The sequence below is a fragment of the Zootoca vivipara genome, chromosome 8, assembly GCF_965207765.1.
Source record: "Zootoca vivipara chromosome 8, rZooViv2.hap1.1, whole genome shotgun sequence".
Classification (NCBI taxonomy): Eukaryota; Metazoa; Chordata; class Lepidosauria; order Squamata; family Lacertidae; genus Zootoca; species Zootoca vivipara.
The window spans coordinates 39,371,285-39,393,441 of NC_142591.1; the positions used below are offsets into that span (position 1 = coordinate 39,371,285).

Below are 22,157 nucleotides of genomic sequence, written 5' to 3' on the forward strand. Positions count from 1 at the left end.
TTGGAGTTCAACAACATCTGAAGGGTGGCAGGTTGATGAAGGCTACCCTAGATGATCCAACCACCTTTTCCTAGGAGCAGTTTTTTGGTTCCAGGTAGGACAGAATAACTCAATTGTTTCCTGTTCTTCCCAGTAGGGATTGGCTTACAACATGTGTCCACAGCATGGGAATACCTGATGCTAGGTAAAGGTAAAGGACCCTTGGACGGTTAAGTCCAGTCAAAGGTGACTATGGGGCACAGCGCTCATCTTACTTTCAGGCCAAGAGAGCTGGCGTTTGTCCACAGATAGCTATCTGGGTCATGTGGCCAGCATGACTAAACTGCCTCTGGTGCAACAGAGCACCGTGACAGAAGCCAGAGCGCACAGAAATGCTGTTTACCTTCCCACTGCAGTGGTACCTATTTATATACTTGCACTGGTATGCTTTCGAACTGCCAGGTTGGCAGAAACTGGGACAGAGCAACGGGGCGCTCATCCTGTCACGCGGATTCGAACTGCCAACCTTCCAATCAGCAAGCCCAAGATGCTCATTGGTTTAGACCTCAGCGCCACCGCGTCCCATGTATACCTGTGTATAACCAGAGCAAAGCAGAGTTTTTCAGTGTAGTCAGAATGCTGGATCCCAACAGAGTTTCTCAAAAACACAAATTCTATTCTGTGCTTTTAGTTCCTACCAGCTTGTTTTTAGGAATTAAAAAACCTACAGCAAACACCTTTTTCATTGAGCACAAACAACTGCCAAACTTTGTCTAGTTACAGAGGATAGCTTAAGTGAAGTCTATTGCCAATGTATTATTTCAGCTTCCAGTTTTGGCCAGCCAGACATGTGAATTCTTCATACTTTAAAAAAAAATAAAAAAAAAAATAGTATCTAAATAGTTAAAAAAAACTAAGCACATATTACATATTATACCAACACTCACTTTAAAATTATATTTTACAATGCTTCTCTAAAGACCACAATTCAACTGTGCAATCCTAGGTACATTTACTTGGGAGTAAGAATGAGCCGGCCGTGCCCTGCAGGAGCGGCTGCCGCCGCCTGGCCACTTGCACACCTGCCCTCTCCAGCTGCGAGGACGGAAGCGCGGGCAGAGGCTGAAGCTCCCTCGGCAACGCGGCGGCAGGGCGCGAGCTACACTCCACTAGGAGAGAAAGCGCGCGCAATTCGCGGCCTCAGCCCACTCGCGGGCTCCTTTCTCTAGCGGCGGCCAGGCGCGGAGGAATGCGCGGGCGACGACAGGAGACAATACACCCGCTCTCCTGACCGGGAGCAAGCCGCTCTCTCTGGACAACACCTGGCTCGTAATTAGTCCCGTCAGGGAATCTCCTGCGAGCGTTCTGGGCGAAGGCGGAGCTGCTGGAGAAGGCGGGCTTGCCGCCTCCTCAGCCGCCTGAAACTCCGGCCTTCCTCGGCGTCTTTTCCGCGATTGGTTCGGGGCCGCTCCATCCCGCCCCGTCTGGCCCGCCCCGCCGAGGGGGCTGGGTCACTCCAAGTTTCATTGAGGTGGTGTAGGCAAAGCCCCGGGCTGTGGCGGCTGGACGGGAGCTTCGCGGCTGAGAAGACGCGGTGTTCTCGCCTGAGACCAAGCGAGCGCACAAGGGAGAGCTGGCCGCTGGGCAGCTTTCGACGCTCCCGCGATGCCTCCCGCCTAGACGCTCGGGACAGTTTGGTGGCGCCTCGCTCGGAGCGCCCGAAGTTCTGCTGGTCCCCGACGGGGCGGCTCTTGTTATGTCTGGGAATCTCGCGCGTGAACTGTGAGGATCCGGGACAGACTCAGCCATGCGCGAAAGAGACGGCTCGGTTTGAGCTAATCTAAGGCAGCGCTCAAGGCGATAACCCCCACCCCCACCCCCACCTCACGTCCGCCCCGATGAGGGCTGGAGCAAAATGTTCTCAAGTGAACAAACTAAAGACTTTCCTCTGCAAGAGAAACGGTGCGCCTTGAGTTGGAAGCCTTAAGAAGCTGATCTTGCTAGCCTCACTTCGGAGTTGTTGGGCTTTTTGTTGCTTTTTGGACGGGCTGCTCCGGAGATGTCGAAGGGCTCTTGAGAAGAAGCCTGCAGGACTCGCAGAGAGAATGCTCGTTTGCTCCAGCCCCGGACAAGGGTGGCCCTCGAAGATAGGAGCTGGCGCCTGGTGACATTGCAAGTGATCCTGTCCTCCTTTGTTTCGCCAAGACTCGAATTGGTCCCATCTCCCAGCGATGGCAACAGAAGTGGTGTGTGGATTGATCTTCAGACTACTACTTCCCATCTGTCTAGTCACTGGTATGCGGAGTTTTTTCTTGCTGGGACAGAGGGGGTGATAGTGGGGTGCGGGTAATGTAAGACCGTTATTCTGGAAGTAGGTGGTCTTAAAGTCTCTTTCTTGAATGTAATACACATATTGGATATTTTTTTCCTCTAAAACTGAGGCACCTTTTGTTTTACAGGGATGAATACTATATCACTTACGCCATACATATTATTTAAGAATAGCCTTATTTTAATGCAGTGGCCTCTGCCTTTTCTCTTCAAACTTTTCAGTTTTACTCCACCTGATCTGAAAGAAGCATTGCACCCAATGTATGTCAAATTAAATAGAAACTTACGCACTTTCAAAACTGATTTGTAGTGCAACCCTTTCCATGTCTACTCAGAAGTAAGTCTCCTTGAATTTAGTTGGATTTACTCCCAGGTTAGTATGTAAAGAATTGTAGCATTAGTATTTAAATAGTTGGCAGGGTGAAAAGATCTGTTCAACTTAATAAAATCCTACACATGCACAGACAGGAGTAAGTCCCATTCAGTATAATGGGACATTCGCCAGTGTATAAGGCTGCAGCCTAAACCTGTACAGAATTTAACCCGATTTGCTGCATACTCTCCTACAGCTTAAAGCACAGTTGCATATTAAGAAGTGAAAAAATACATTTTTTTGCATTTTCTGGGAAGTATGCATGCACCATTGATTCCTAAAGATCATAGTTCTGTTTTAAGGCCACACCTTAAAAAATGGCCTTTACATGAAAAGCATATTTTACATATGTTTGGGTTTTTTCTTACCTGAAAACAAAATCTAGTTTAAAAAAAACCCAAAAAACCCCAAGTTGGTTATGTTTCAAGCAGAGGAAAAGTTGGTTCTAGTTCCCTTGTATGACCAAAGGGAAATTATTTTAGACTGTCACCAGCAATTAATATTAATCTACGTCCACCTTATTGACAAAACAAGAATCTGAATAAATAAATGTTCATCTTTTAGGTTGAAGTCCCTAGCACACTTACTGTGGAGTAAGACCCATTGAACTCAGTGAGTTGAGTTTAGGATCACACTTCATATATTACAGGACAGAAATACTGCATGCAAGAGAATGAATCAAATAACAGCTGGTGAATGAACTTTGCCTAAAATTGAAATACCACCAGGATTATTGTGGTCTGTTAGTACAATGCAGAAAAAGAATTAAGAATTGTGTCCAGGATTTAAGATCATGCCTAGTCTAAATATTCAGATGGAGAGTAACACATGGAGCACTGATATTTGTTACAGATTAAGCTTTTGGTAACTCTTGGTTCCTTATTTACTGTTTATGGACCTGGTAATGCCTGTGACTTAAAGTCTGTGGGAGCACATTCCATTCACCTGGCACTCTGTAATTATAAATCCAGTTTAGATACTCCGTTCTGTTTCAAAGTATTGGTGTCTCAAACACATTGCCCACATAATTAGGTGGTGCCACTGATTTCCCTGTTGGTTGGGAAATCTGCAAAGGGATGCATCTATGCTGAGTAACTTCTAACTTTCTGGATAACCTCCTCCAAGAGTTGAGTCCTTTGAGGCATGTAGAAGCTGCCCCCTCACACCCAGTCATCAGATGCTGCTTCACCTTTCTAAACTATTTTGTTTTGACACATAGGAAGAGAGCATGAAAAATTATGTGCCCTCACTGAATTTCACAGTAGTTCCAGTAAATGGGCAAATATTCTTCAATGGATGATACTAAAACCAGCTAAATGTCACATCTTTAATAGAAAAAACACCCCAGTGCCCCAAAATCTTGTGGTTTCCATGAGCTGGATCACAAAGTTGAGGCCAAGCTGCCTGCAAAACTAAAGCATTCTATAACGGTGTAGCTGGTCAAGGCACAATTAAAATCATGAAAGTTTTGGGGTGGGTTTGTTTTCCCCCGGCTTTTAAACATTTGCTTTCGTATCTCTGTGGCGCAGAGGGGTGGGGACCAGAGTGTATGTGCTGTGCTGATAAGCTCTCAATCCTCTCCTTTAGAAAATGGTGCTCCCAGTGTCTTCAGAACAAGTGTAGATGAATAGATACTATTAACCCAGGAATCCGTTTTTCTAGTTAAATAATCAACCGTATTCATTAACAGGCTAAAAACTACTGTGATATGCCTGCTGTTATTATCATCTGGACTCACTTGCAACTTAACACCAGTGTCCTGAACTGCCAATCTTTTCTTTTTTTTACAGATTGTGTGAATTGCTATCTAGCGAGGTTAGCATCTGAATATTGCCTAGTTTAGAACCCTGTTAAAGGCCATTGTAATATTAAGGAGGGTGGATCAGACTAGTTTAGCAGCATAGTTTCATGGCACTAGCATGGAGAGTTGGCTCTAATAAAATGAGCCAAACACTTCTCAGGAGTGACTTGGCGAAATGCACCCTTGAGGTGGAGCTCCTGCCACAAGAGCCATGTTTCCTGTGCCTGAAGTGGGAAGTGCAACCTTGCCTTCCTCTGACCACGGGATTGCAAATCCTGATGATCTGGATCTCATTAAAACGCCTTCCTAATTATTTCTGTTCACTTGTGGAAACCATCCCAAATATTACAGGCTTTCAGCAGCTGAAGCAGCTGGATGAGGTTGTCAAGGCTGTTGCCCAGGTTTCAGTGCTTTTATTCTCCCCAAGTACCTTCTAAATCAAGTCTCCAGGATTCCCCATAACTCATACATAAACCTTGGAGGCTACCCAAAGCTGCTTGCTATTAGCCTTGGACTTAATTGTAATTGTTGTTTTATTCATTTGTTATCTGGGAAATGCCATTGCCTGAAGTACTCCTGAAGAAATCATTCATCTCCAAAAGGCACTTTGTCTTGCATTTGCTTCCTTTATAGAAAAATGATTTGTAACATCTACACAGACACATTCCTCCATTTGATCCCTTTTGCCTTTTCCATTTCTGTATGAAACACACCAATTGTTTTCATGTCTGTTCTGATTTCTGAGCCAGGCAATCTTTTACATCTCAGTTCTGTCATCTCCAAAATGCATAATATTTCAATTTCCCCCATCTACCTTTCAGGTGTGAAATGTGAACTTTATGTAAACACACATGACCACCTATGAAGTTAGGGTAGCTGATGTGGTTCCATAGTCTTCTGACAGTTATCTCCCAGTGAAAGAGACCACATTCACACAATACATTTAAAGCATTATTTCCTAGCTCTGTATTCTTTCCTAGCTCTGTTTCCTTGCAGTTATCTCAGTCTTGCAGTAGACCATTTATCTGGACATGAGCAACAACTGCTTCCATTTCCACCACCGTTTTGAGTAATACCCCTCTCACTATATATAAGGGTCTGGTGACTTCTGTTTCAGTGTATCTGAAGAAGTGTGCATGCACACGAAAGCTCACACTAATGACAAACTTAGTTGGTCTCTATGGTGCTACTGGAAGGAATCTTTTTATTTTGCTTCCAGGTAAGTAGCTTGCCAGGTCCATCATTTGAGCTATGTTGTGCTACATTTGTGCTTTTTCTTGAGGACTAATTTACTTGTGATTACCTGATCACAATAGTAGTTAACATAAGCACCTGCCTTTGTTAGTTGCTCTGGGGGGCATAGAAGTTCGAGGTGCTTATGTCTCATTGGAATGAATGCAAGAAAGCATGTTCAGATCAGCTTCTCGAGAGATGTACAGTGGCAAAGCTGTTCTGCATAAACTGGCTCCTTGTGAGCCTGTAAATAAGTTCTCTTAAGGACCCTTCTGATCCCAATTGCTCTTTCTTTGTGTCTGTAATTCCTTTTTCACGTGATATTGCACATTTGGATTTTATCCGAATGCAATGGGGATGGGCCCCATTTCTATATAGAAATTGGTAATGAGAGGCAGCTGGCTACTCTGTGGAATAATGTATGTATCCAAGAGATTTAAACTGCATTTTTTGTTTATGCAGTAGGCCTGTAAACAATTCTCAGCTTGTGAAAGCAAACTCCAAGTTGATGGCAGTCCAATGTACAACCCAGTTAAAGCCAAACTCTTTGGACTGGCACCAGTTTAGTCCCACTATTATAATGGAGACTGATAGGCTTTAAGACTTGCTGTACAAGAATAAAAGCAGGTAACATGTGGCATATAATTTAGAACTGGCCTTCTAAAGTGTGCACACTGTCTGGTCCCATGTTTTGGGTGCTGCCATCCTCCCCCACCCCCAGAAAATGAAGCTCTTTGTTTTACCAAGAGCCTGAAAGGAAGCTGCAGGAGGCATGGACAAACATAAAAGTAGAGACTGATTTATGGACAGAAGCCTCGGCCCTGGGTCCTAGATGCTGAAGATATGCTGTGGTGCAGATCAATGATTTATTAGTTCAATTTATTGTTAATGGTTTATTTAGTTAACAGTTGCCTTATAAAATAGCTTGCTTTTTTCCTTCCAGGATACAGGGTTTGCATTTTCTTTGGTTGTTTTAGGAGGGAGTATAGCTTAGTAAAACAGGTACTTGATTTGACGAACATCTGGTCTTTCATTAAATGTATTAGAGTTGCTGTCAATTTTTGTGGCAATATTGGAGGTTCATGCTCAGTCAAAACACTTGAGAAATTTAGAAGTAAAAGAAGTGTTGTTGAAAAGAGAAAAAATATAATGGGATTACTGCACACCTGATCTTACTATAGTGCTGAAGATAGCCCTCAGCTGAGCCACTGATTTCCAGGCTATGTGTTTTAAATGTTGTGAATAAAGGCCAATTTTGGGTGTGTCTTCCCTATGTGGACATACAGGAATGTTGGAGGTGGGAAGGGTGCATTGAGTGGGTGGTATGCACAGGTGTGCTCTCATTCCAGTTCCCGTTTGGGGCTGGGTTGACCTGATGACGTTGTCTGCACCTGCTCAAGCTGTTTTGTTGGTATCATTATCTGCCTCTCATTAGCACTGGATTGCCTCTACACATTTGGATCTCATCAATAAATTCCATATGCAGTGGTAGTTATTAATACATGGGAACTAAGTTTTACCTAAAGTTTGGAGTGACTATTAAAGTTTCTACATCAGAGAGGTATCCAAGGAATTTTGAGAGAAGTAAAACAATTTGATAAGACCAGCAACACTTCTCATCATGGAGGTAAATATTTCTATTTAATCCCTTCTTTTTACATTCAGTTCATCCCTTTGGGAGAGTCTTAATTAGTCTTCTTTCTGACATCCCAGTCTTCTTTTTGTTCTAATATGTAACCCACCTATCTGCATTCCGCAGCAGTGATGTCTTGCTGTAAGAGCGGTTTCATATGATGGGTCTGAACGTGCATCTAGGACAGGCTTCCTCAAACTCGGGCCTCCAGATGTTTTTGGCCTACAACTCCCATGATCCCTAGCTAGCAGGACCAGTGGTCAGGGATGATGGGAATTGTAGACTCAAAACATCTGGAGGGCCGAGTTTGTGGAAGCCTGACCTAGGATATTAGCTAATTTGGTTAGGTGCCATTTTCTTTGTGAACTAGACAGTGAGATTGATCATCATTGACTAGCAATTAGCAGTGAATCCTGCAGTTAGTATGGGATTTAAATCAGTGTTTTAAAGTGCTTTACTTGACTATTGACCTATCATGTCTATTTTTATCTAGGATAGACTAATTTGAAGTCCGTCCCCCCTAATGAGAGAACAATCCAAATTAAATTTTCTTGGTTTAATGCATATACTTCCCAAACAAGGATGCATATTATTTAGTTGCTATAAAACAGCTAAAACTAATGGTAAACAGAACATTTCTGCTGTTTTCATCAGGCCGTTTGTCCCCTCTGTAAAGGGCTATTCTTCAATAAGTTTCAGGGAAGGTGAAATTTCTGTGAATTTTGAGCTTGAGTTTCACTTTCATTTAAGATGAGGTGGGCATGGCTTGGTGGTTCTTCCCTACACATCCATTTTTTACACTTAAAAACCCCCATTAATATTGCTTTTGGTTGTTGCTGTTGAGACTCTCAAGTTTTTCCACCATGTTCCTTTTCCCTGTTTATCCCTGTGGATCTGACACAGGCAGGAAAGGGAGAGGCAGCAGGGAAACCTGGAAAAGTCTCAGTCTTGGACTGGCAGCCAAAGATGGCTTTTCTGAAAGCATAAAAACCAGGGGTGGGTAGAAACCAAATCTCAGCCATCTCGATGGTTCTAGGTAACTTACACCCTCACATTTCCAGGTTGGGCTTGGAGAGATCCCTCTGTGAAACTCTGGAAAGCTGCTGCCCGTCAGACTTGTAAACCATCCCACCAAGTGAGATTTTAAAAAGAGCAGGGATGACAGTCATCCCAGGTGAGCCCTGGAGCATACTATGCTTGAGGAAACTCATTGAGCTGCTGGAGTGTATATTCTGAAGATGGATTGCCGAGCTGTTGAGTTGAGTATTGTTCAGAGAGCATTTTCCCCCTGGATGTAATGGCATATGGGAAGGTGGAGTGGGTTTGTGCTGTCCCTATGACCGTGGAGAGGAATCAGTGACAGAACTGGGAGATCCTGCTTTTAATTGAATGTGGAATCTTCCCAGGCTTTGTGAGGCAATAAAACATACTTTGTGTAATAGTTAAGAAGGCCCAATGTAGAATATGTTTTGGGTGAGAGCCAAGGAATGGGATAAGTTGTTAATTTGATCTGTGCTTTGGGAGGAAATGATGGGGGCTAATAAGGGTTGTGGGATGATCTACATGTTCTTTAAGGATCTAGGGATGGTAATTCTATATGGGGAATAGGCTGAGAAACATTAACTCAACTATCATTATGTAGCACGAGTTATATTAGGAAGGAAAAAAATGGCAGGTGAGAGCAGAGAGAGGAAGGTTAAATGCCCCCAGATGTTCAGAGAAGTGGCTTTTTCATTAATACTCTAAACCTCACTCTTGGGCTTTTCTTCTAATAGCTATAAAAGGTATTATTGTCTTTTGTACCAAGCCATTTTTAAGAGGAAATAGACATGAAACTCATTTGCTATTTAAAAATGTTTACCTAGCTGAACTCCCCTTTTGATAATAGGCTGAAGGCGTGCATTATTCTTAATATCATTATTATGATGATTAATTATTTACCACCCTTCGCCCTAAGGTCCCAGGATGGATGATAACAATTAAAACACATTGGCACATTATTGACAAAATATAAACTCCAGAATGTGAGATAGCAAGTCCGAACTAGAAGTAAGTTTTGCATTTTAGATGTCCGTAATAGTATAAATGCCACTGAAATGAGATGAAGCTATTTGTTCTCATTTGTGTTCATGGAAATGAAGCTCTGGTGTGCATACACATACCTCACTACCTGAGTTTTCCTGCTCTGTGTACCTGCCCAGTCTCTTGAATTTGAATAACTGTTCCAAATACTGTAGTGAAGCAGGAAATCTGTTATCAGACTCATTAGAAGAGATTACTGTATGTATCATTTCTTTGATGGATGAATTGGGCACATAAGCCAATGTTGCATCTGTCGGAGTGATACACAAGACTTCAAAGCTTATTGCTCAGGAAAGAAGGTGGCCATAGAAAAACAGCTTGGAGCAAAAGCCCCTGCTGTCTAAAAAAACTCCCCAAAACATTGAAGGTAAAGGTACCCCTGACTGTTAGGTCCAGTTGCAGACGACTCTGGGGTTGCGGCGCTCATCTCGCTCTATAGGCTGAGGGAGCCAGTGTTTGTCCGCAGACAGCTTCCGGGTCATGTGGCCAGCATGACTAAGGCGCTTCTGGCGAACCAGAGCAGCGCATAGAAATGCCGTTTACCTTCCCGCCAGAGCGGTACCTACAGTGGTACCTCAGTTTAAGTACACAATTGGTTCCGGAAGTCTGTACTTAACCTGAAGCGTACTTGACCTGAAGTGAACTTTCCATTGAAAGTAATGGAAAGTGGATTAATCCGTTCCAGACGGGTCCGCGGAGTACTTAAACTGAAAGTACTCAAACCGAGGCGTACTGAGGCATGACTGTATTTATCTACTTGCACTTTGACGTGCTTTCAAACTGCTAGGTGGGCAGGAGCTGGGACCGAGCAACGGGAGCTCACCCTGTTGCGGGGATTCGAACCGCCGCCCTTCTGATCGGCAAGCCCTAGGCTCTGTGGTTTAGACCACAGTGCCACCCCCGTCCTCCACAGCGCTACCAGAGACGGGAACAAAAGGATTCAGAAAAGCTGAAAATAAAAGACTTCACACAGTTCTTCCTGCCTGGAAATAGAAGGCTCACTTCAACATGGACACTAATGTAGGCCACAAGCTAGATGGCACCCCTCTCGAATGAGGTCCTTTCTTGTTGGAAAAAGAAAATTGTAACAATATCTTAAGAAAAGAATTTGTAGCACAAGCATACATAAAGGAGCTTGGTAAAAACAACAACTTGGAAATAACTAATGCTTCCAATGAAACATGAGGCTTGACTCTTTAACATAAACAATACAGCAACAAAAGAAGTACAGTATGCTGTATCCATGACAAAAAGAGCAAAAATTACAAAAAAGAAAATTTAGATATACACAACAAGTTTGAAGATGCAGGAAATCGAAATAGGAGAAATAATTTAGGTTTTCTTTTCTTTTCTGTTCTTTTTTGGAGGCAATGGAATAGAATGTTCCTGTGCAATTTATTGCCTTGTGGCTTAAATCACTGTTTCCAGACCTGATAATCTCTGCTGATGATTTTGAATGGGCATACAGAGTACTTGGACCCAAACTGGGGGAGGGAACTCTTTCCCTCAGCCCCAGTAATATAATTGTCTGCTTTGCCCATTGGGGGAAGGAGGAAATGTGGAACAAACTGAGGAACCTAATTAATAATAATAATAATAATAATAATAATAATAATAATTTATTTATACCCCGCCCTCCCCAGTCAAAACGGGCTCAGGGCGGCTCACACCAATAAAATTACAATAAAACATAAAAAGCAATTGATTAAAATACAGATTAAAATACAGTATTGAATTTTAAAATGCAGCCTCATTTTAAGTAGTCCATAAATCCAAGCCATGAGGGAGGAAAAAAACAGGGGTCAGACTAAGTTCAACCCAAAGGCCATATGGAACAGCTCTGTCTTGCAGGCCCTGCGGAAAGATGAAAAATCCCACAGGGCCCTGGTCTCCTGTGAAAGAGCGTTTCACCAAGTTGGGGCCAATACTGAAAAGGCCCTGGCCCTAATAGAGGCCAATCTAGCCACCTTATGGCTCGGGATCTCCAGAATATTGTTGTTTGTGGACCTTAAGGTCCTCCACGGGGCATACCAGGAGAGGCGGTCCCGTAGGTACAAGGGTCCCAAAACAAAATAAGAAAATTCCTTCCAGTAGCACCTTAGAGACCAACTAAGTTTGTCATTGGTATGAGCTTTTGTGTGCATGCACACTTATATCCATAACATATAAAAACAGCCCTGTTATGGTGATCTTGGTTTTGAAACACACACACACACACACACACACACACACACACACACACACACACACACAAACAATATGTGCTTGTACAATTAAATGGCAAGTAGCAGGAATTAAATATTATTGGGGCTTCCCCTTCCATCTTATCTTCATGAGAGGATTAACATAGCTCATACCGTAGCAACAAATGGCATGAGAAGACGTGGTCTATTTATTTGTATCATTTATTGTTCCTTTGATCCTTGTTTATAAAATAGTTATTAAAAAAAGATTGTCATAATCTTTAGAAGGCTCTTTAGCTGGGTTTAAGCATTTCTGTCTTGTTTGATTATACACTGTTGTCATGTTCCATTGAAGCATAGGAGCCAGCTCCTAGGGCCAAGGGGGCTTTGCCCTCCCCAATAAAATATTTGAGGGAGCTGGTACCCCCAAAGTTGATGAGCTTTGCCATTCAGATGGTGTTTATGTGTGCAGAATCATGTGATCAATTATGTGGGATGGGGTGGGGCTTACATGGGCTCTGACAATAGTTTATTCAAGTTGGCACCCCTGCATTGAAGCAGCAATAATGTTACCAATTTTTAACTGAAGTGGCTTGCATTTGTACACCTGAGTGCAGATGTTTGGTGTCATGTATCAATAATTTGCATGTGTGAAACCAGCCTCATAGATCAGTCATCAGTTGCTGTCTCTTACCATACTGTCCAATTACCTAACAATGGCAAGCAAATTGGTAGGTGATAAAGCTATTGTGTTTGTATTCAGGCTCAATGCCAGAAATGCTATCATGTTAAGTGGAAGCAATCTCTCTGCATGTTTTGGTTAAAACTAAATGAGCAGAGATGCGGTGGGACAACTGATACTTCTGTTGCTGCTGTTTCTTCTGCTTTTCTTCTGCTTGGTATAAATGAGTGGAAAACCTGATGATTACTTAAGTAGTCAGCTTCTATGGAAAAGTGAAGGTAGGTATGGTAGAATTTAAAACTACCATGTGTCCTAATGGTAGCATTTCTTATACCCATTTGATTTACTTTAATTTATTTACAGTATTATATTTTTTATACCGGCCTTTATCAGTAGATCTTGGCAGTTCACAACATAAAAGACAACATAAAAACACAAAATACATGATAAAAACGAGAACAAAAAAACACAAACCTCCTCTCCTCCCCCAAACACATTTTTAAAAGGGTATTGGATGTTAATCAGCCCAAGGCCTGGTTGAACATTTTCACCTGGCACTTAAAGATGAGTAATGAAGGGGCCACCTGAACCTCCCTGGGGAGAGCATTCCACAAGCCACTGCAGAAAAAGCCTGTTCTCTTGTTGCTTCTCTCTGGACCTCGGGGAGGGGGGCACATGAAGAAGGGCCCCAGATGATGATCTCAGAGGCTTGTGTGTATGTGTTACTACGTTCTGTAGCCCTCTTAAGGCATTACGCCTGGATATGCCATAGGTAGGGACATTTTTGAGCCCAAAGGCCCTATTTTTGCACAGGTTGCTGCATCCATCTGTGAGGTGCATCCATGTAGTGGGCAGGGTCAAAAGCAAAAGCGGGCAAAGTAATCTGGCCTTTGTACAGTAGGCTACATTCCAGCCATACAAAAGTCAGAGGTTTCTAGTCACACACACACACACACACACACACACACACACACACACACACACACACCCTCTTCATCCTCTATCCAGACAAGGAAGAAGCACAATCCATCTGGGTGAAAGCACTTGGGGTGGGTGCAGAGAAGCCTGGAGGCCACATTATTTCTCCAGGCCTGAGGTACTCCGCTTCTGGTGTAAAGGGAGGAGCTGCTCGTGTTGGCCTAACCTGGAGTGTCTCTGAGGTTGCCTACTCCACCTCAACTTTTGTGTGTTTAACAACCATAATTTGCTAAAAACTTTTATTTGTCCAACAAGCAGGAACACACAGTTTAGGGAAATGCTGCAACAGTAGACCAAAACCCCTATGGAATAGTTCTGTGTAGTTGCTGAATAATGCAGGGGACAAGATGGAATCCTGCAGATCCCCAGAGACCAGATCTCATGGGGCTGAGCTATAGTTACCCCTTCTACAATTGTAAAACAGTATCTCTAGCCCCGTCCTGCTTAGCTGAGGTGGAGGTGTGGGAAGGAAAGTGTGAGTGCTGAAAAAGAAAAGGAGCAGGTTGTGTTGTATGTGAAAGAGGTGCTAGCAAAGGAGTAGGATGGATTGCACCTCTTGTGGCTTTTAGCCCTTGAGTGTTTGGTTTTTAGGGCCATGATGTATTGATGATATGCGGAAGCAGATTATGAAGGTCTGTGAGCTTTTGCTGTTGTACACTGCTCTTCTGTCAGCTTTTTGCCTTTGTGCAATGTTGCCAATTGATTTTCTAGATGCATGTAAGTGCATCTGCTGACATGCTCACTTTTGACATCCTCTTTTATGCCTTCCGTATCCTTCTCTTTGACATTTACAACTAGAATTTCTTACACCTCCCACACTGATATGTAGTTCAATGTACCTTTTGTTCTGATGAGAGCAGATGAATAATTCATGACTTAAACCCATCCTGCCTGCTTTCTCGGAGACCACATGTGAGATGTAGTCTGGTCTATGGATTAAAGTGCATAAGCAATCCGTCTCTAGAGAGCAATACACTTTTAACCATAGCAGGCGACTTACAATACTGTTTGTAAACTGCTTATATAGCACATAAGGCAGTGTGTGCCACTTTGGAGGCCTGTCTATTTTATAACTATAAATAAAAGTTTGTTTTCATATAATAGATAGAACATGTTTTCACTACTGCCAATGTGTGTTTGTTTAAAAGTTGAAGCACTTTCAGACAGTTGCATGATTTTGAAGCTTCTGTTAGAGAAACAAGGTAGGCTGCATGCAGACTACCAAATAAGTCTATCACTGACTAAAGCTTTTGAATAATCTGAAGGTAGTTTCTCCCATCCTCTTCTTCCCAATTTCTTTCAAATATTTCGTTTGAAGTTCCTGAGAAATTGAAATGGCAAGGAGAAATTGAAATGGCAAGGTTTCTTCTTTTGTTGTTGTTAATTGCAGTCCTGCTGTGCTTTGCTATTTGATTAAATTAATAATTAGTAGCTGATATGTGAGGGTGCAATCCACATTGAAGCCCGTTTTTGTCTGCAAGGCATCACTGTACTAATATTTTTCACGAATGTAGTTGCTGCTCATGGGAAACCCTGTAAGGATTGCCTTTGTTCATAATGCGATTCCCTGCTACATATTGCTGTGAAGGATACTGTGACATTTTTCTTTATCTTGCAATGTGGGAAGTAGGTGGCACTTGAAAGGTCACTTTTTTAAAATCGCATACATGAATGCATAGACAGTTAATGCTAGTTAATGGAGACTGTGATCTCTGCATCGTCCTACATAGGGAGAGGTTGGATCTGCAGATATGGCTGTATGTACAGTGGTACCTTGGGTTACAGACGCTTCAGGTTTGACTCCACTAACCCAGATATAGTACCTCAGGTTAAGAACTTGGCTTCAGGATGAGAACAGAAATCACGTGGCGGCGGCAGTGGGAGGCCATCATTAGCTAAAGTGTTACCTCAGGTTTAGAACAGTTTCAGGTTAAGAACGGACCTCCGGAACGAATTAAGTTCTTAAGCAGAGGTACCACTGTATATGGATGGGCAGCTCCTTCCCCCGCCATGCAATTACTTTGCTGAGGGGGTGGGATGTTTGTGGAGACTCATACTATCCTACCTCTGAAGTTAAAAATGAAGTGGGGAGGAAGGTGGGTAAAAGGCTACTGAACTAGTACAGTACTGAACGACCCATCATCTTACCTTCCAAGTTCCGGACTGCAGAATCCGGGACCGGCAGCCATTTTACACCGGAAGTTGCGTCAACGAAACTTCCGGTGTCGCTTCGCCCATCTATGGGCACCAAAATGGCCGTCGCCAACACCGGAGGTCACGTCTGTGCACTTCCGGACATGCGTAGATGTGACTTTTGAAGCTGGCGGCAGCCATTTTTGGTGCCCATAGTAGGGCAAATCGGAAAGAAAAAAATGGCCGCCAGCAGGAGAAAATAATGGAGAAAAACGGGAGACGAAGTGATACGGGGGACCACCGGGAAAAGGTAAGAAAAAACGGGTTTTCCCGGTGAAAACGGGAGACTTGGCATCTATGCCCATCATCACTACTACTACTATTACGTACTAATAGCAGCATGTGTGTGGTTCACATGGAAATTGACAGAGAAAGATTGGGGCATGCAGTGCGAGCCTAATATAAAAGCAAGAAACAGCAATACTGCGAAAAAGTGTTCATGTGGGTTGGTCCAAAGTCTTCACAAATTGTTAGGGTTAGACAAAGAGGAGGAAATCCTTTTCAGTCCTCACACTTTATAACTCAGTCCAACAAAGGAGATTTGTGTGGAGAAGTGGTGTTACACAAACCTGCAGGAATTGCAGGCCGAATTTGGATAGGCCTTCCAATGAGTCCATGCTGCACAAACTATTGGAGAACAATGCAGTATCCTGGGTTGAAATAAAAATCAGGTATAGGGGCTCTGCTGCTCCTTTTTTAAAAACAACAACAACAAATAATTTATTCAAAAGTCACAATATAATATATTTTCAATAAATATACCCCCTCCACAGACACCTCTGTGATGATGGTGGCAATAAAATGCCCTGTTCTTCTTCAATAAAAGAGAAAAAGGGAGACCAGATCGTGTCAAAGGTATCTTTTTTGGAGATGCCTTTGATTAGTCGCCCGTGGTATGTAAGGCATTCCGATAGAGCAGTGCTCCAGATGTTATTAACCCAAGCCTCTGTTGGTATATTAGAAGTTTCCTTCCATCATTGGGCAATAACTAATCTAGCTGCTGTGAACAGGAAAGAAATTAATTATTTATATTTAAGGGTAGAATTTGGGGTCAGATCTAATAATAAGGCAAGTGCCAAATTAGGAGGGATAGATTATTTTGTGATTTTGGAGGTCAGTTTTAAAACTTTTCCCCCAAAGGCATGGACCTAACTAAACTACCAGTCCTTAGTTGGGGAGTTTAGAAGGTGCTGGATTTATTTATGTATGCATTTTAATAATTTATATTCTGCCTTTCTACATAGCCACCTTGATCACTATTCTGATAACTTTTTTATTTAAAAAAACCTAATTAAAAGTTTAAAAGTATTAATATTTAAACAATTAAGAAAATTGGAAATTAAAGAAAAGAAATCATCTTGAAGGTAATTAAAACACCCAAATTTACCCTAAGAAAAGCAATAAAAATCTCACTTGAACAAAATTATGTGGATCAGGCAGATCATCACTGGGAAGCAACCACATCACAACATCCTTCTTTGGGTCAGCAAGACATACTTCCTATGATCTGCGCATCCCACATGATTCCTTTGGAGAATTGTTACAAAGACAGTATGGGCTCCACTCTTTAAAAAGCAACTGTCTTACTGTGCCAGGAAACTATGAATTGCACTTTGCTTGAGTCAGCAAAGTTGCAGTTAGTCCTCATTGTTGGAGGGAAACAACTTAATCACCTACTAAACACTGTTCCTAGCACGATCTAATTTTTAATCATATTGCATGTGTCATAAAATGGCCCAGCTGGCAAAGTAAAAAAAACTGAAATAGCTCAATATTTAGCAGGACAGTAGGTGCTGTTAAAGTTCTTGCCACTGGTTGTGGTTCTCATAGGAAGAGATTCTCTAGCTGGCTTCTCTTTCCTTTTTTCTGTTCAGCACTCATACAGGATGCTGCCCACTTTCTCCATCTCACTGATTATTTGGCATGACTATGATGCTAACCCATGTTAATCGCATATCAGTGCAACAATTACATTGGTTGAATTAAACATTGTGTTAAGTGGAGTAAGTGCAAGCACAACAAGATCTGATAACAACAACAACAACAACAACAACACTTTATTATTTATACCCTGCCCATCTGGCTGGGTTTCCCCAGCCACTCTGGGCGGCTTCCAACCAAATATTAAAAACAATACAGCATCAAACATTAAAAACTTCCCTAAACAGGGCCGCCTTCAGTTGTCTTTTAAAAGTAAAATACTGTAGTGGCTTATTACCTTGACATCTGCTGGAAGGGTGTTCCACAGGGCAGGCGCCACTCCCGAGAAGGCCCTCTGTCTGGTTCCCTGTAACCTCACTTCTCGCAGCGAGGGAACTGCCAGAAGGCCCTCAGCGCTGGATCTCAGTGTTCGGGCTGAACAATGGGGGTGGAGATGCTCCTTCAGGTATACAGGACCGAGGCCGTTTGAGCAATGAGCCCTTCCTTCCTTCCTTCCTTCCTTCCTTCCTTCCTTCCTTCCTTCCTTCCTTCCTTCACCCATTCTCTTTATAAATTCTGCAGATCAGAAGTGCTGCTGATACTTTAGTTGTGGACAACAATCCAAATGATGGAAGTTATGTACCATTTTGTGTTTGTTAAATCAGACATGTGCTGATTTTAGCATATACACTTTGCAAAGCTATGTGGAGTATTTGGAGGTGATTTCCTGTCTGTATATAGTTGTTTTATCTTTGCTTAATTAAAAAACCTTAACACACAGCATAACAATACATCATAAATATAAAATAATAAAATAATCATATTCCCCCACATTTAACAAGCCATGGGTTATTTAACGGCCAAAAGCCTGGATAAAGAGGAATGTATTCATCTGATGCCTAAAGATATGTAATGATGCTTCCAGGCGAGCCTCTCTCTCTATTTACTACTTGATCAGAAGACACAGTGCCCAGCAAACTTTTTGGGGTGGGAAGCATAACATGATAGCGCAGAAGAGCCTTTCAGGGAGGCTTCAGCTGACTATGACAGTCAGCACAAAATAAACAGGTTTTAAAGGTTTCATTTATGTGACCTTTGTGTGGGTTGACTGACCAAGTCATGTCCTTTGTTTAAGTAGTAAGTAAATGCTTATGGGTGGGAGTTAACATCATATAACTGTTTTGTAACCTTGCTTGTGTCACCTCATTTATCATATAACTGTCACTGCGGCTGCATTTTGCATGGATGGCTGATCTGTTTGCTTAGCATCTAGGAAGAAACAAATGTATGTAGTAAATCTGTCCTGGATATATAATGATTGCATTGGATTGGGGCTTATCAAAAAGTTGAATGCATATTTGTTTTTTTGTTTTTTGTTTTTAAAAACCAAGATACAATTGGATGATAACACTATCATGGCTTATTAAGCTGGTTACAAAAATAAAATAAAAAGCCTCTATTGGTCATTGAAATTATTAGTGTATAAAGCACCTCTGAGAGATAAAATCAGGAGAAAGGGCCCCTTTCAGCAATTGTTTTCACTTACTGCAGATTTGCTAGGGAAAATACATGAGTGCTATGACACTGTAGAAACTGGCTGGTTTATTCTGACAGGAGCTTTCAGAGACCAATCTCTAAATAGAATTACCAGTTTGGAAGTTCAGGGGCAGTTCATTCAACTATCATGAAATTAGATTTTCCACTCTTGGGCAAGTAGAAAGCAACAACTAAGTTTTCTTCTGGATAGGCCTAACCTAGACATGAACATCTTAATATTAGGCAGGCAACTTCATTTAACTGTTTTTTATGTCAGTAAAAGTTTTTTGGGGGCAAGCCTACCCAGACATGTAATTTTGTCGTGTATATTTGTTCTTAAAAACTGTTGATTTTATCTCTATTTTGATCTATTTTATTATGTCTGCTTTTTAAAAAGCCTGCTTTTAAAAAAAAGATGAATATTTTATACCATTTTATGTAAACCTCTTGGAGATTTATTTTGATTAAGGGATATGTAAATCTTGCTAAATAAAATAAACAGAACAAAAGCAAAACATTGATGACAAAGAAATATCATCAACACAACTTAACCTCTCTCTACGATCTTGGCAGTCTTACACTACCATTAAATTATTTTTATTTATTTATAATATAATATAATATAATATAATATAATATAATATAATATAATATAATATAATATAATATAATAAATAAATAAATAAAACTGGTGATTTTCTGAATAGTTGGCATTGACATCTACTATTGACTTTGTTACAAAATAAATAATGTATGTGGAATGACACCCCCCCCCCCAAATGAGCTAGCTGGCCACTAAATTCTTTCTTTTAAAAAAAAACCAGCTCAATTTAAGCAAACATTTAATTAGATGGCAGGATTCACAAAACAGATGACTGAGATGGCAGGCTGCTGAAACAATTTGCGTTAATTAAAGACCAAAAAAGATAGAGATGGCTTTGAAATGTATAGTTTCTCCCCACCATGTATAGTTTCTCCCCACCCTCCTAGTTCTGCAGAGTACTTGCTTCTTGCAAAAATCATGACTAGCATAACTGAAAGGTTTCCTCTGCATTTGCAGGAACTAATGGCCAAATACCAAATACATGCAAAGAGCATAGTTCACAAATGGAGCAGAAGTTTATAAATTACAGGGTTTCCAGCAAAGTGCAACATGTGGCCTCCTACATGTTCATTTTCCCAGAGAAAGCGTCGGTGTATGTATAAATGCATGCACCATTTATGTTCACACTGTGCATATTTTGTGCTCGGGAATAGCTTCCAAGAGTAAAATAAATAACCCAACTGATTTGGTATTAGTCTCTTAAAATAGACTCCCAGAGATACAGCTTTAAAGCAGCATACACATGTCCTGTCAGATTCCTCTGGAAGAATTTCTGATTAGGAATGCAGGAAGATTGTGAAAAAAGATTGTACAAAGTTATTGGAAAGTCATAGGTTATCGAGAGAGGGGTCTAGGGAGGGAAATTCCTTTGTTTTGTTCATATCTGCATTACCTTTAGACTTACTTTAAATAAGTAAAACCAATTTCCTGCACTTATTGAAGCGTTGAAGTGTTGTTGTTGTTTTTTTAAAGTAAAGCTTCTGTGTCCTACAACAAACACTGCAACTCAAAGGAAATTCGCAATGCTGTGTTTGAAGAAAATGGTGAAAAATACTGCAGGGAACATACAGTCTCCCCAAGAACATCTAAGAGTGCAGTCCTATACTGAACAGCAGTAGAGCTTCTGCTTTACAGAAGGTCCCAGGTTCCGTTTCCAGCATCACCAAGTAAGACAGGGAGAGATCCCAGTCTGAAACACTGGAGAGCCATTGCCAGTCTCTGAGCTGCATACTTCCAAGGAAGGCTTGAATTGATTTGTTTCATTAGCACTATAATGTTATTGGGTTTGTGTGAAATAATTGATTTTTAAGACCAAACTAAAGAGAACCTTTGTAACGTAGGTATTGTTGTAAGTGCAGCTTCCACGCATATTTCGGGAGAGCATTCGGGGAAGCCACACTTGGTTATGATTGTATAGGCAGAGTTCCACAGGATGCCTCTTAGTGTAGCTATGTGCTTAGAGTATCAGGGGAGTACAAAAGTAAACTCCAGTTTGGGCTGTAGTTAAATATATCTGTTTAGTTTGTTGTATTGCACTTCGGGGGGGGGGAGCTTTCATTGCTGCCTGATCCCATGCATGTTTTTTTATTATCATCAAGAAGTAGATTCTACTGAGTTCAGAGGGATTTACTCTGATGTAATAATAATAATAATAATAATAATAATAATAATAATAATAATAATAAATAATTTTATTTATACCCCGCCCTTCCCAGTCAAGACCGGGCTCAGGGCAGCTAACAACGAAAATATAAACACAAGTATAGAAAAAAACAATTCAGTTAAAATGCAGATTAATACAATGTTAAAATTCAATTTTAAAATTAAAAATCTACAAATAAGATAAAACCATTATGAGATAAAACCTTAGGGGAGGGTAATCCCGGGGTCAGACTGCGTCAGTCCAAAGGCCAAACGGAACAGCTCTGTCTTGCAGGCCCTACGAAAAGATGACAAATCCCGCAGGGCCCTAGTCTCCTGAGACAGAGCGTTCCACCAGGTCGGGGCCAGTACTGAGAAGGCCCTGGTCCTGGTCGAGGCCAGCCTAACCACCTTATGACTCGGGATCTCCAGTATGTTGTTATTTGTGGACCTTAATGGCCTCTGCAGGTCATACTGGGAGAGGCGGTCCCGTAAGTGTGTATAGACTAGCATCCTTGGTCTTGCTGGTGTTTAGTTAGAGCTTGTGTAAAGTCTTCTGCCCGTGTAACATTATTTGGTCAGTTTGCTAGCTTTCTGAGACATTTTGGTAATAGAATATATATAAAGAGATATTGCCTCTGCCCATTCACATATGAATGGTATAATGCTGGTGAGATTTGAAACAACTTCTCTTTTATTCAAAACCACAGGGTATTTTTGGGTGTGTGTGTGTGTGTGTGTTTTGGTAACAATACCATTACATTCATGCCCTCAATATTATAAATTTTGCAGCAATTTTGTTACCTTGGGCTCATTAATTTTCAAACCATCTCATTTCCCAAATGTCACAGTTTGCTGACTAGCTGGTCATGAGTGTTGACCCAAACCTGCTATTCTGGTATTGTAGTGAGCAGAATGTTGGAGTCCAGTTCTTGGAAATATCTGACAAGTACCCTATGCAATCTGTGATCCCAAGAAGCTTACCCTA

General features: G+C 41.6%; 1 protein-coding gene across 10 annotated transcripts in view; it reads left to right on the top strand.

Annotated features, from left to right (window-relative positions):
- The first annotated feature begins 1,014 nt into the window (after positions 1-1,014).
- The window catches only part of PIEZO2 (piezo type mechanosensitive ion channel component 2), a 221,849-nt gene continuing 200,706 nt past the window's right edge, over positions 1,015-22,157 (top strand). For 7 of the 10 annotated variants that reach the window (XM_088675321.1, XM_088675325.1, XM_035124928.3 and 4 more), the window contains exon 1: positions 1,015-2,274. In XM_088675321.1, the coding sequence (XP_088531447.1) occupies positions 2,211-2,274 (64 nt within the window). In that variant the 5' untranslated portion in view covers positions 1,015-2,210. The remainder of the gene's footprint in view (positions 2,275-22,157) is intronic. The other 3 variants (XM_088675322.1, XM_035124931.3, XM_088675324.1) reach the window with 1 other exon arrangement.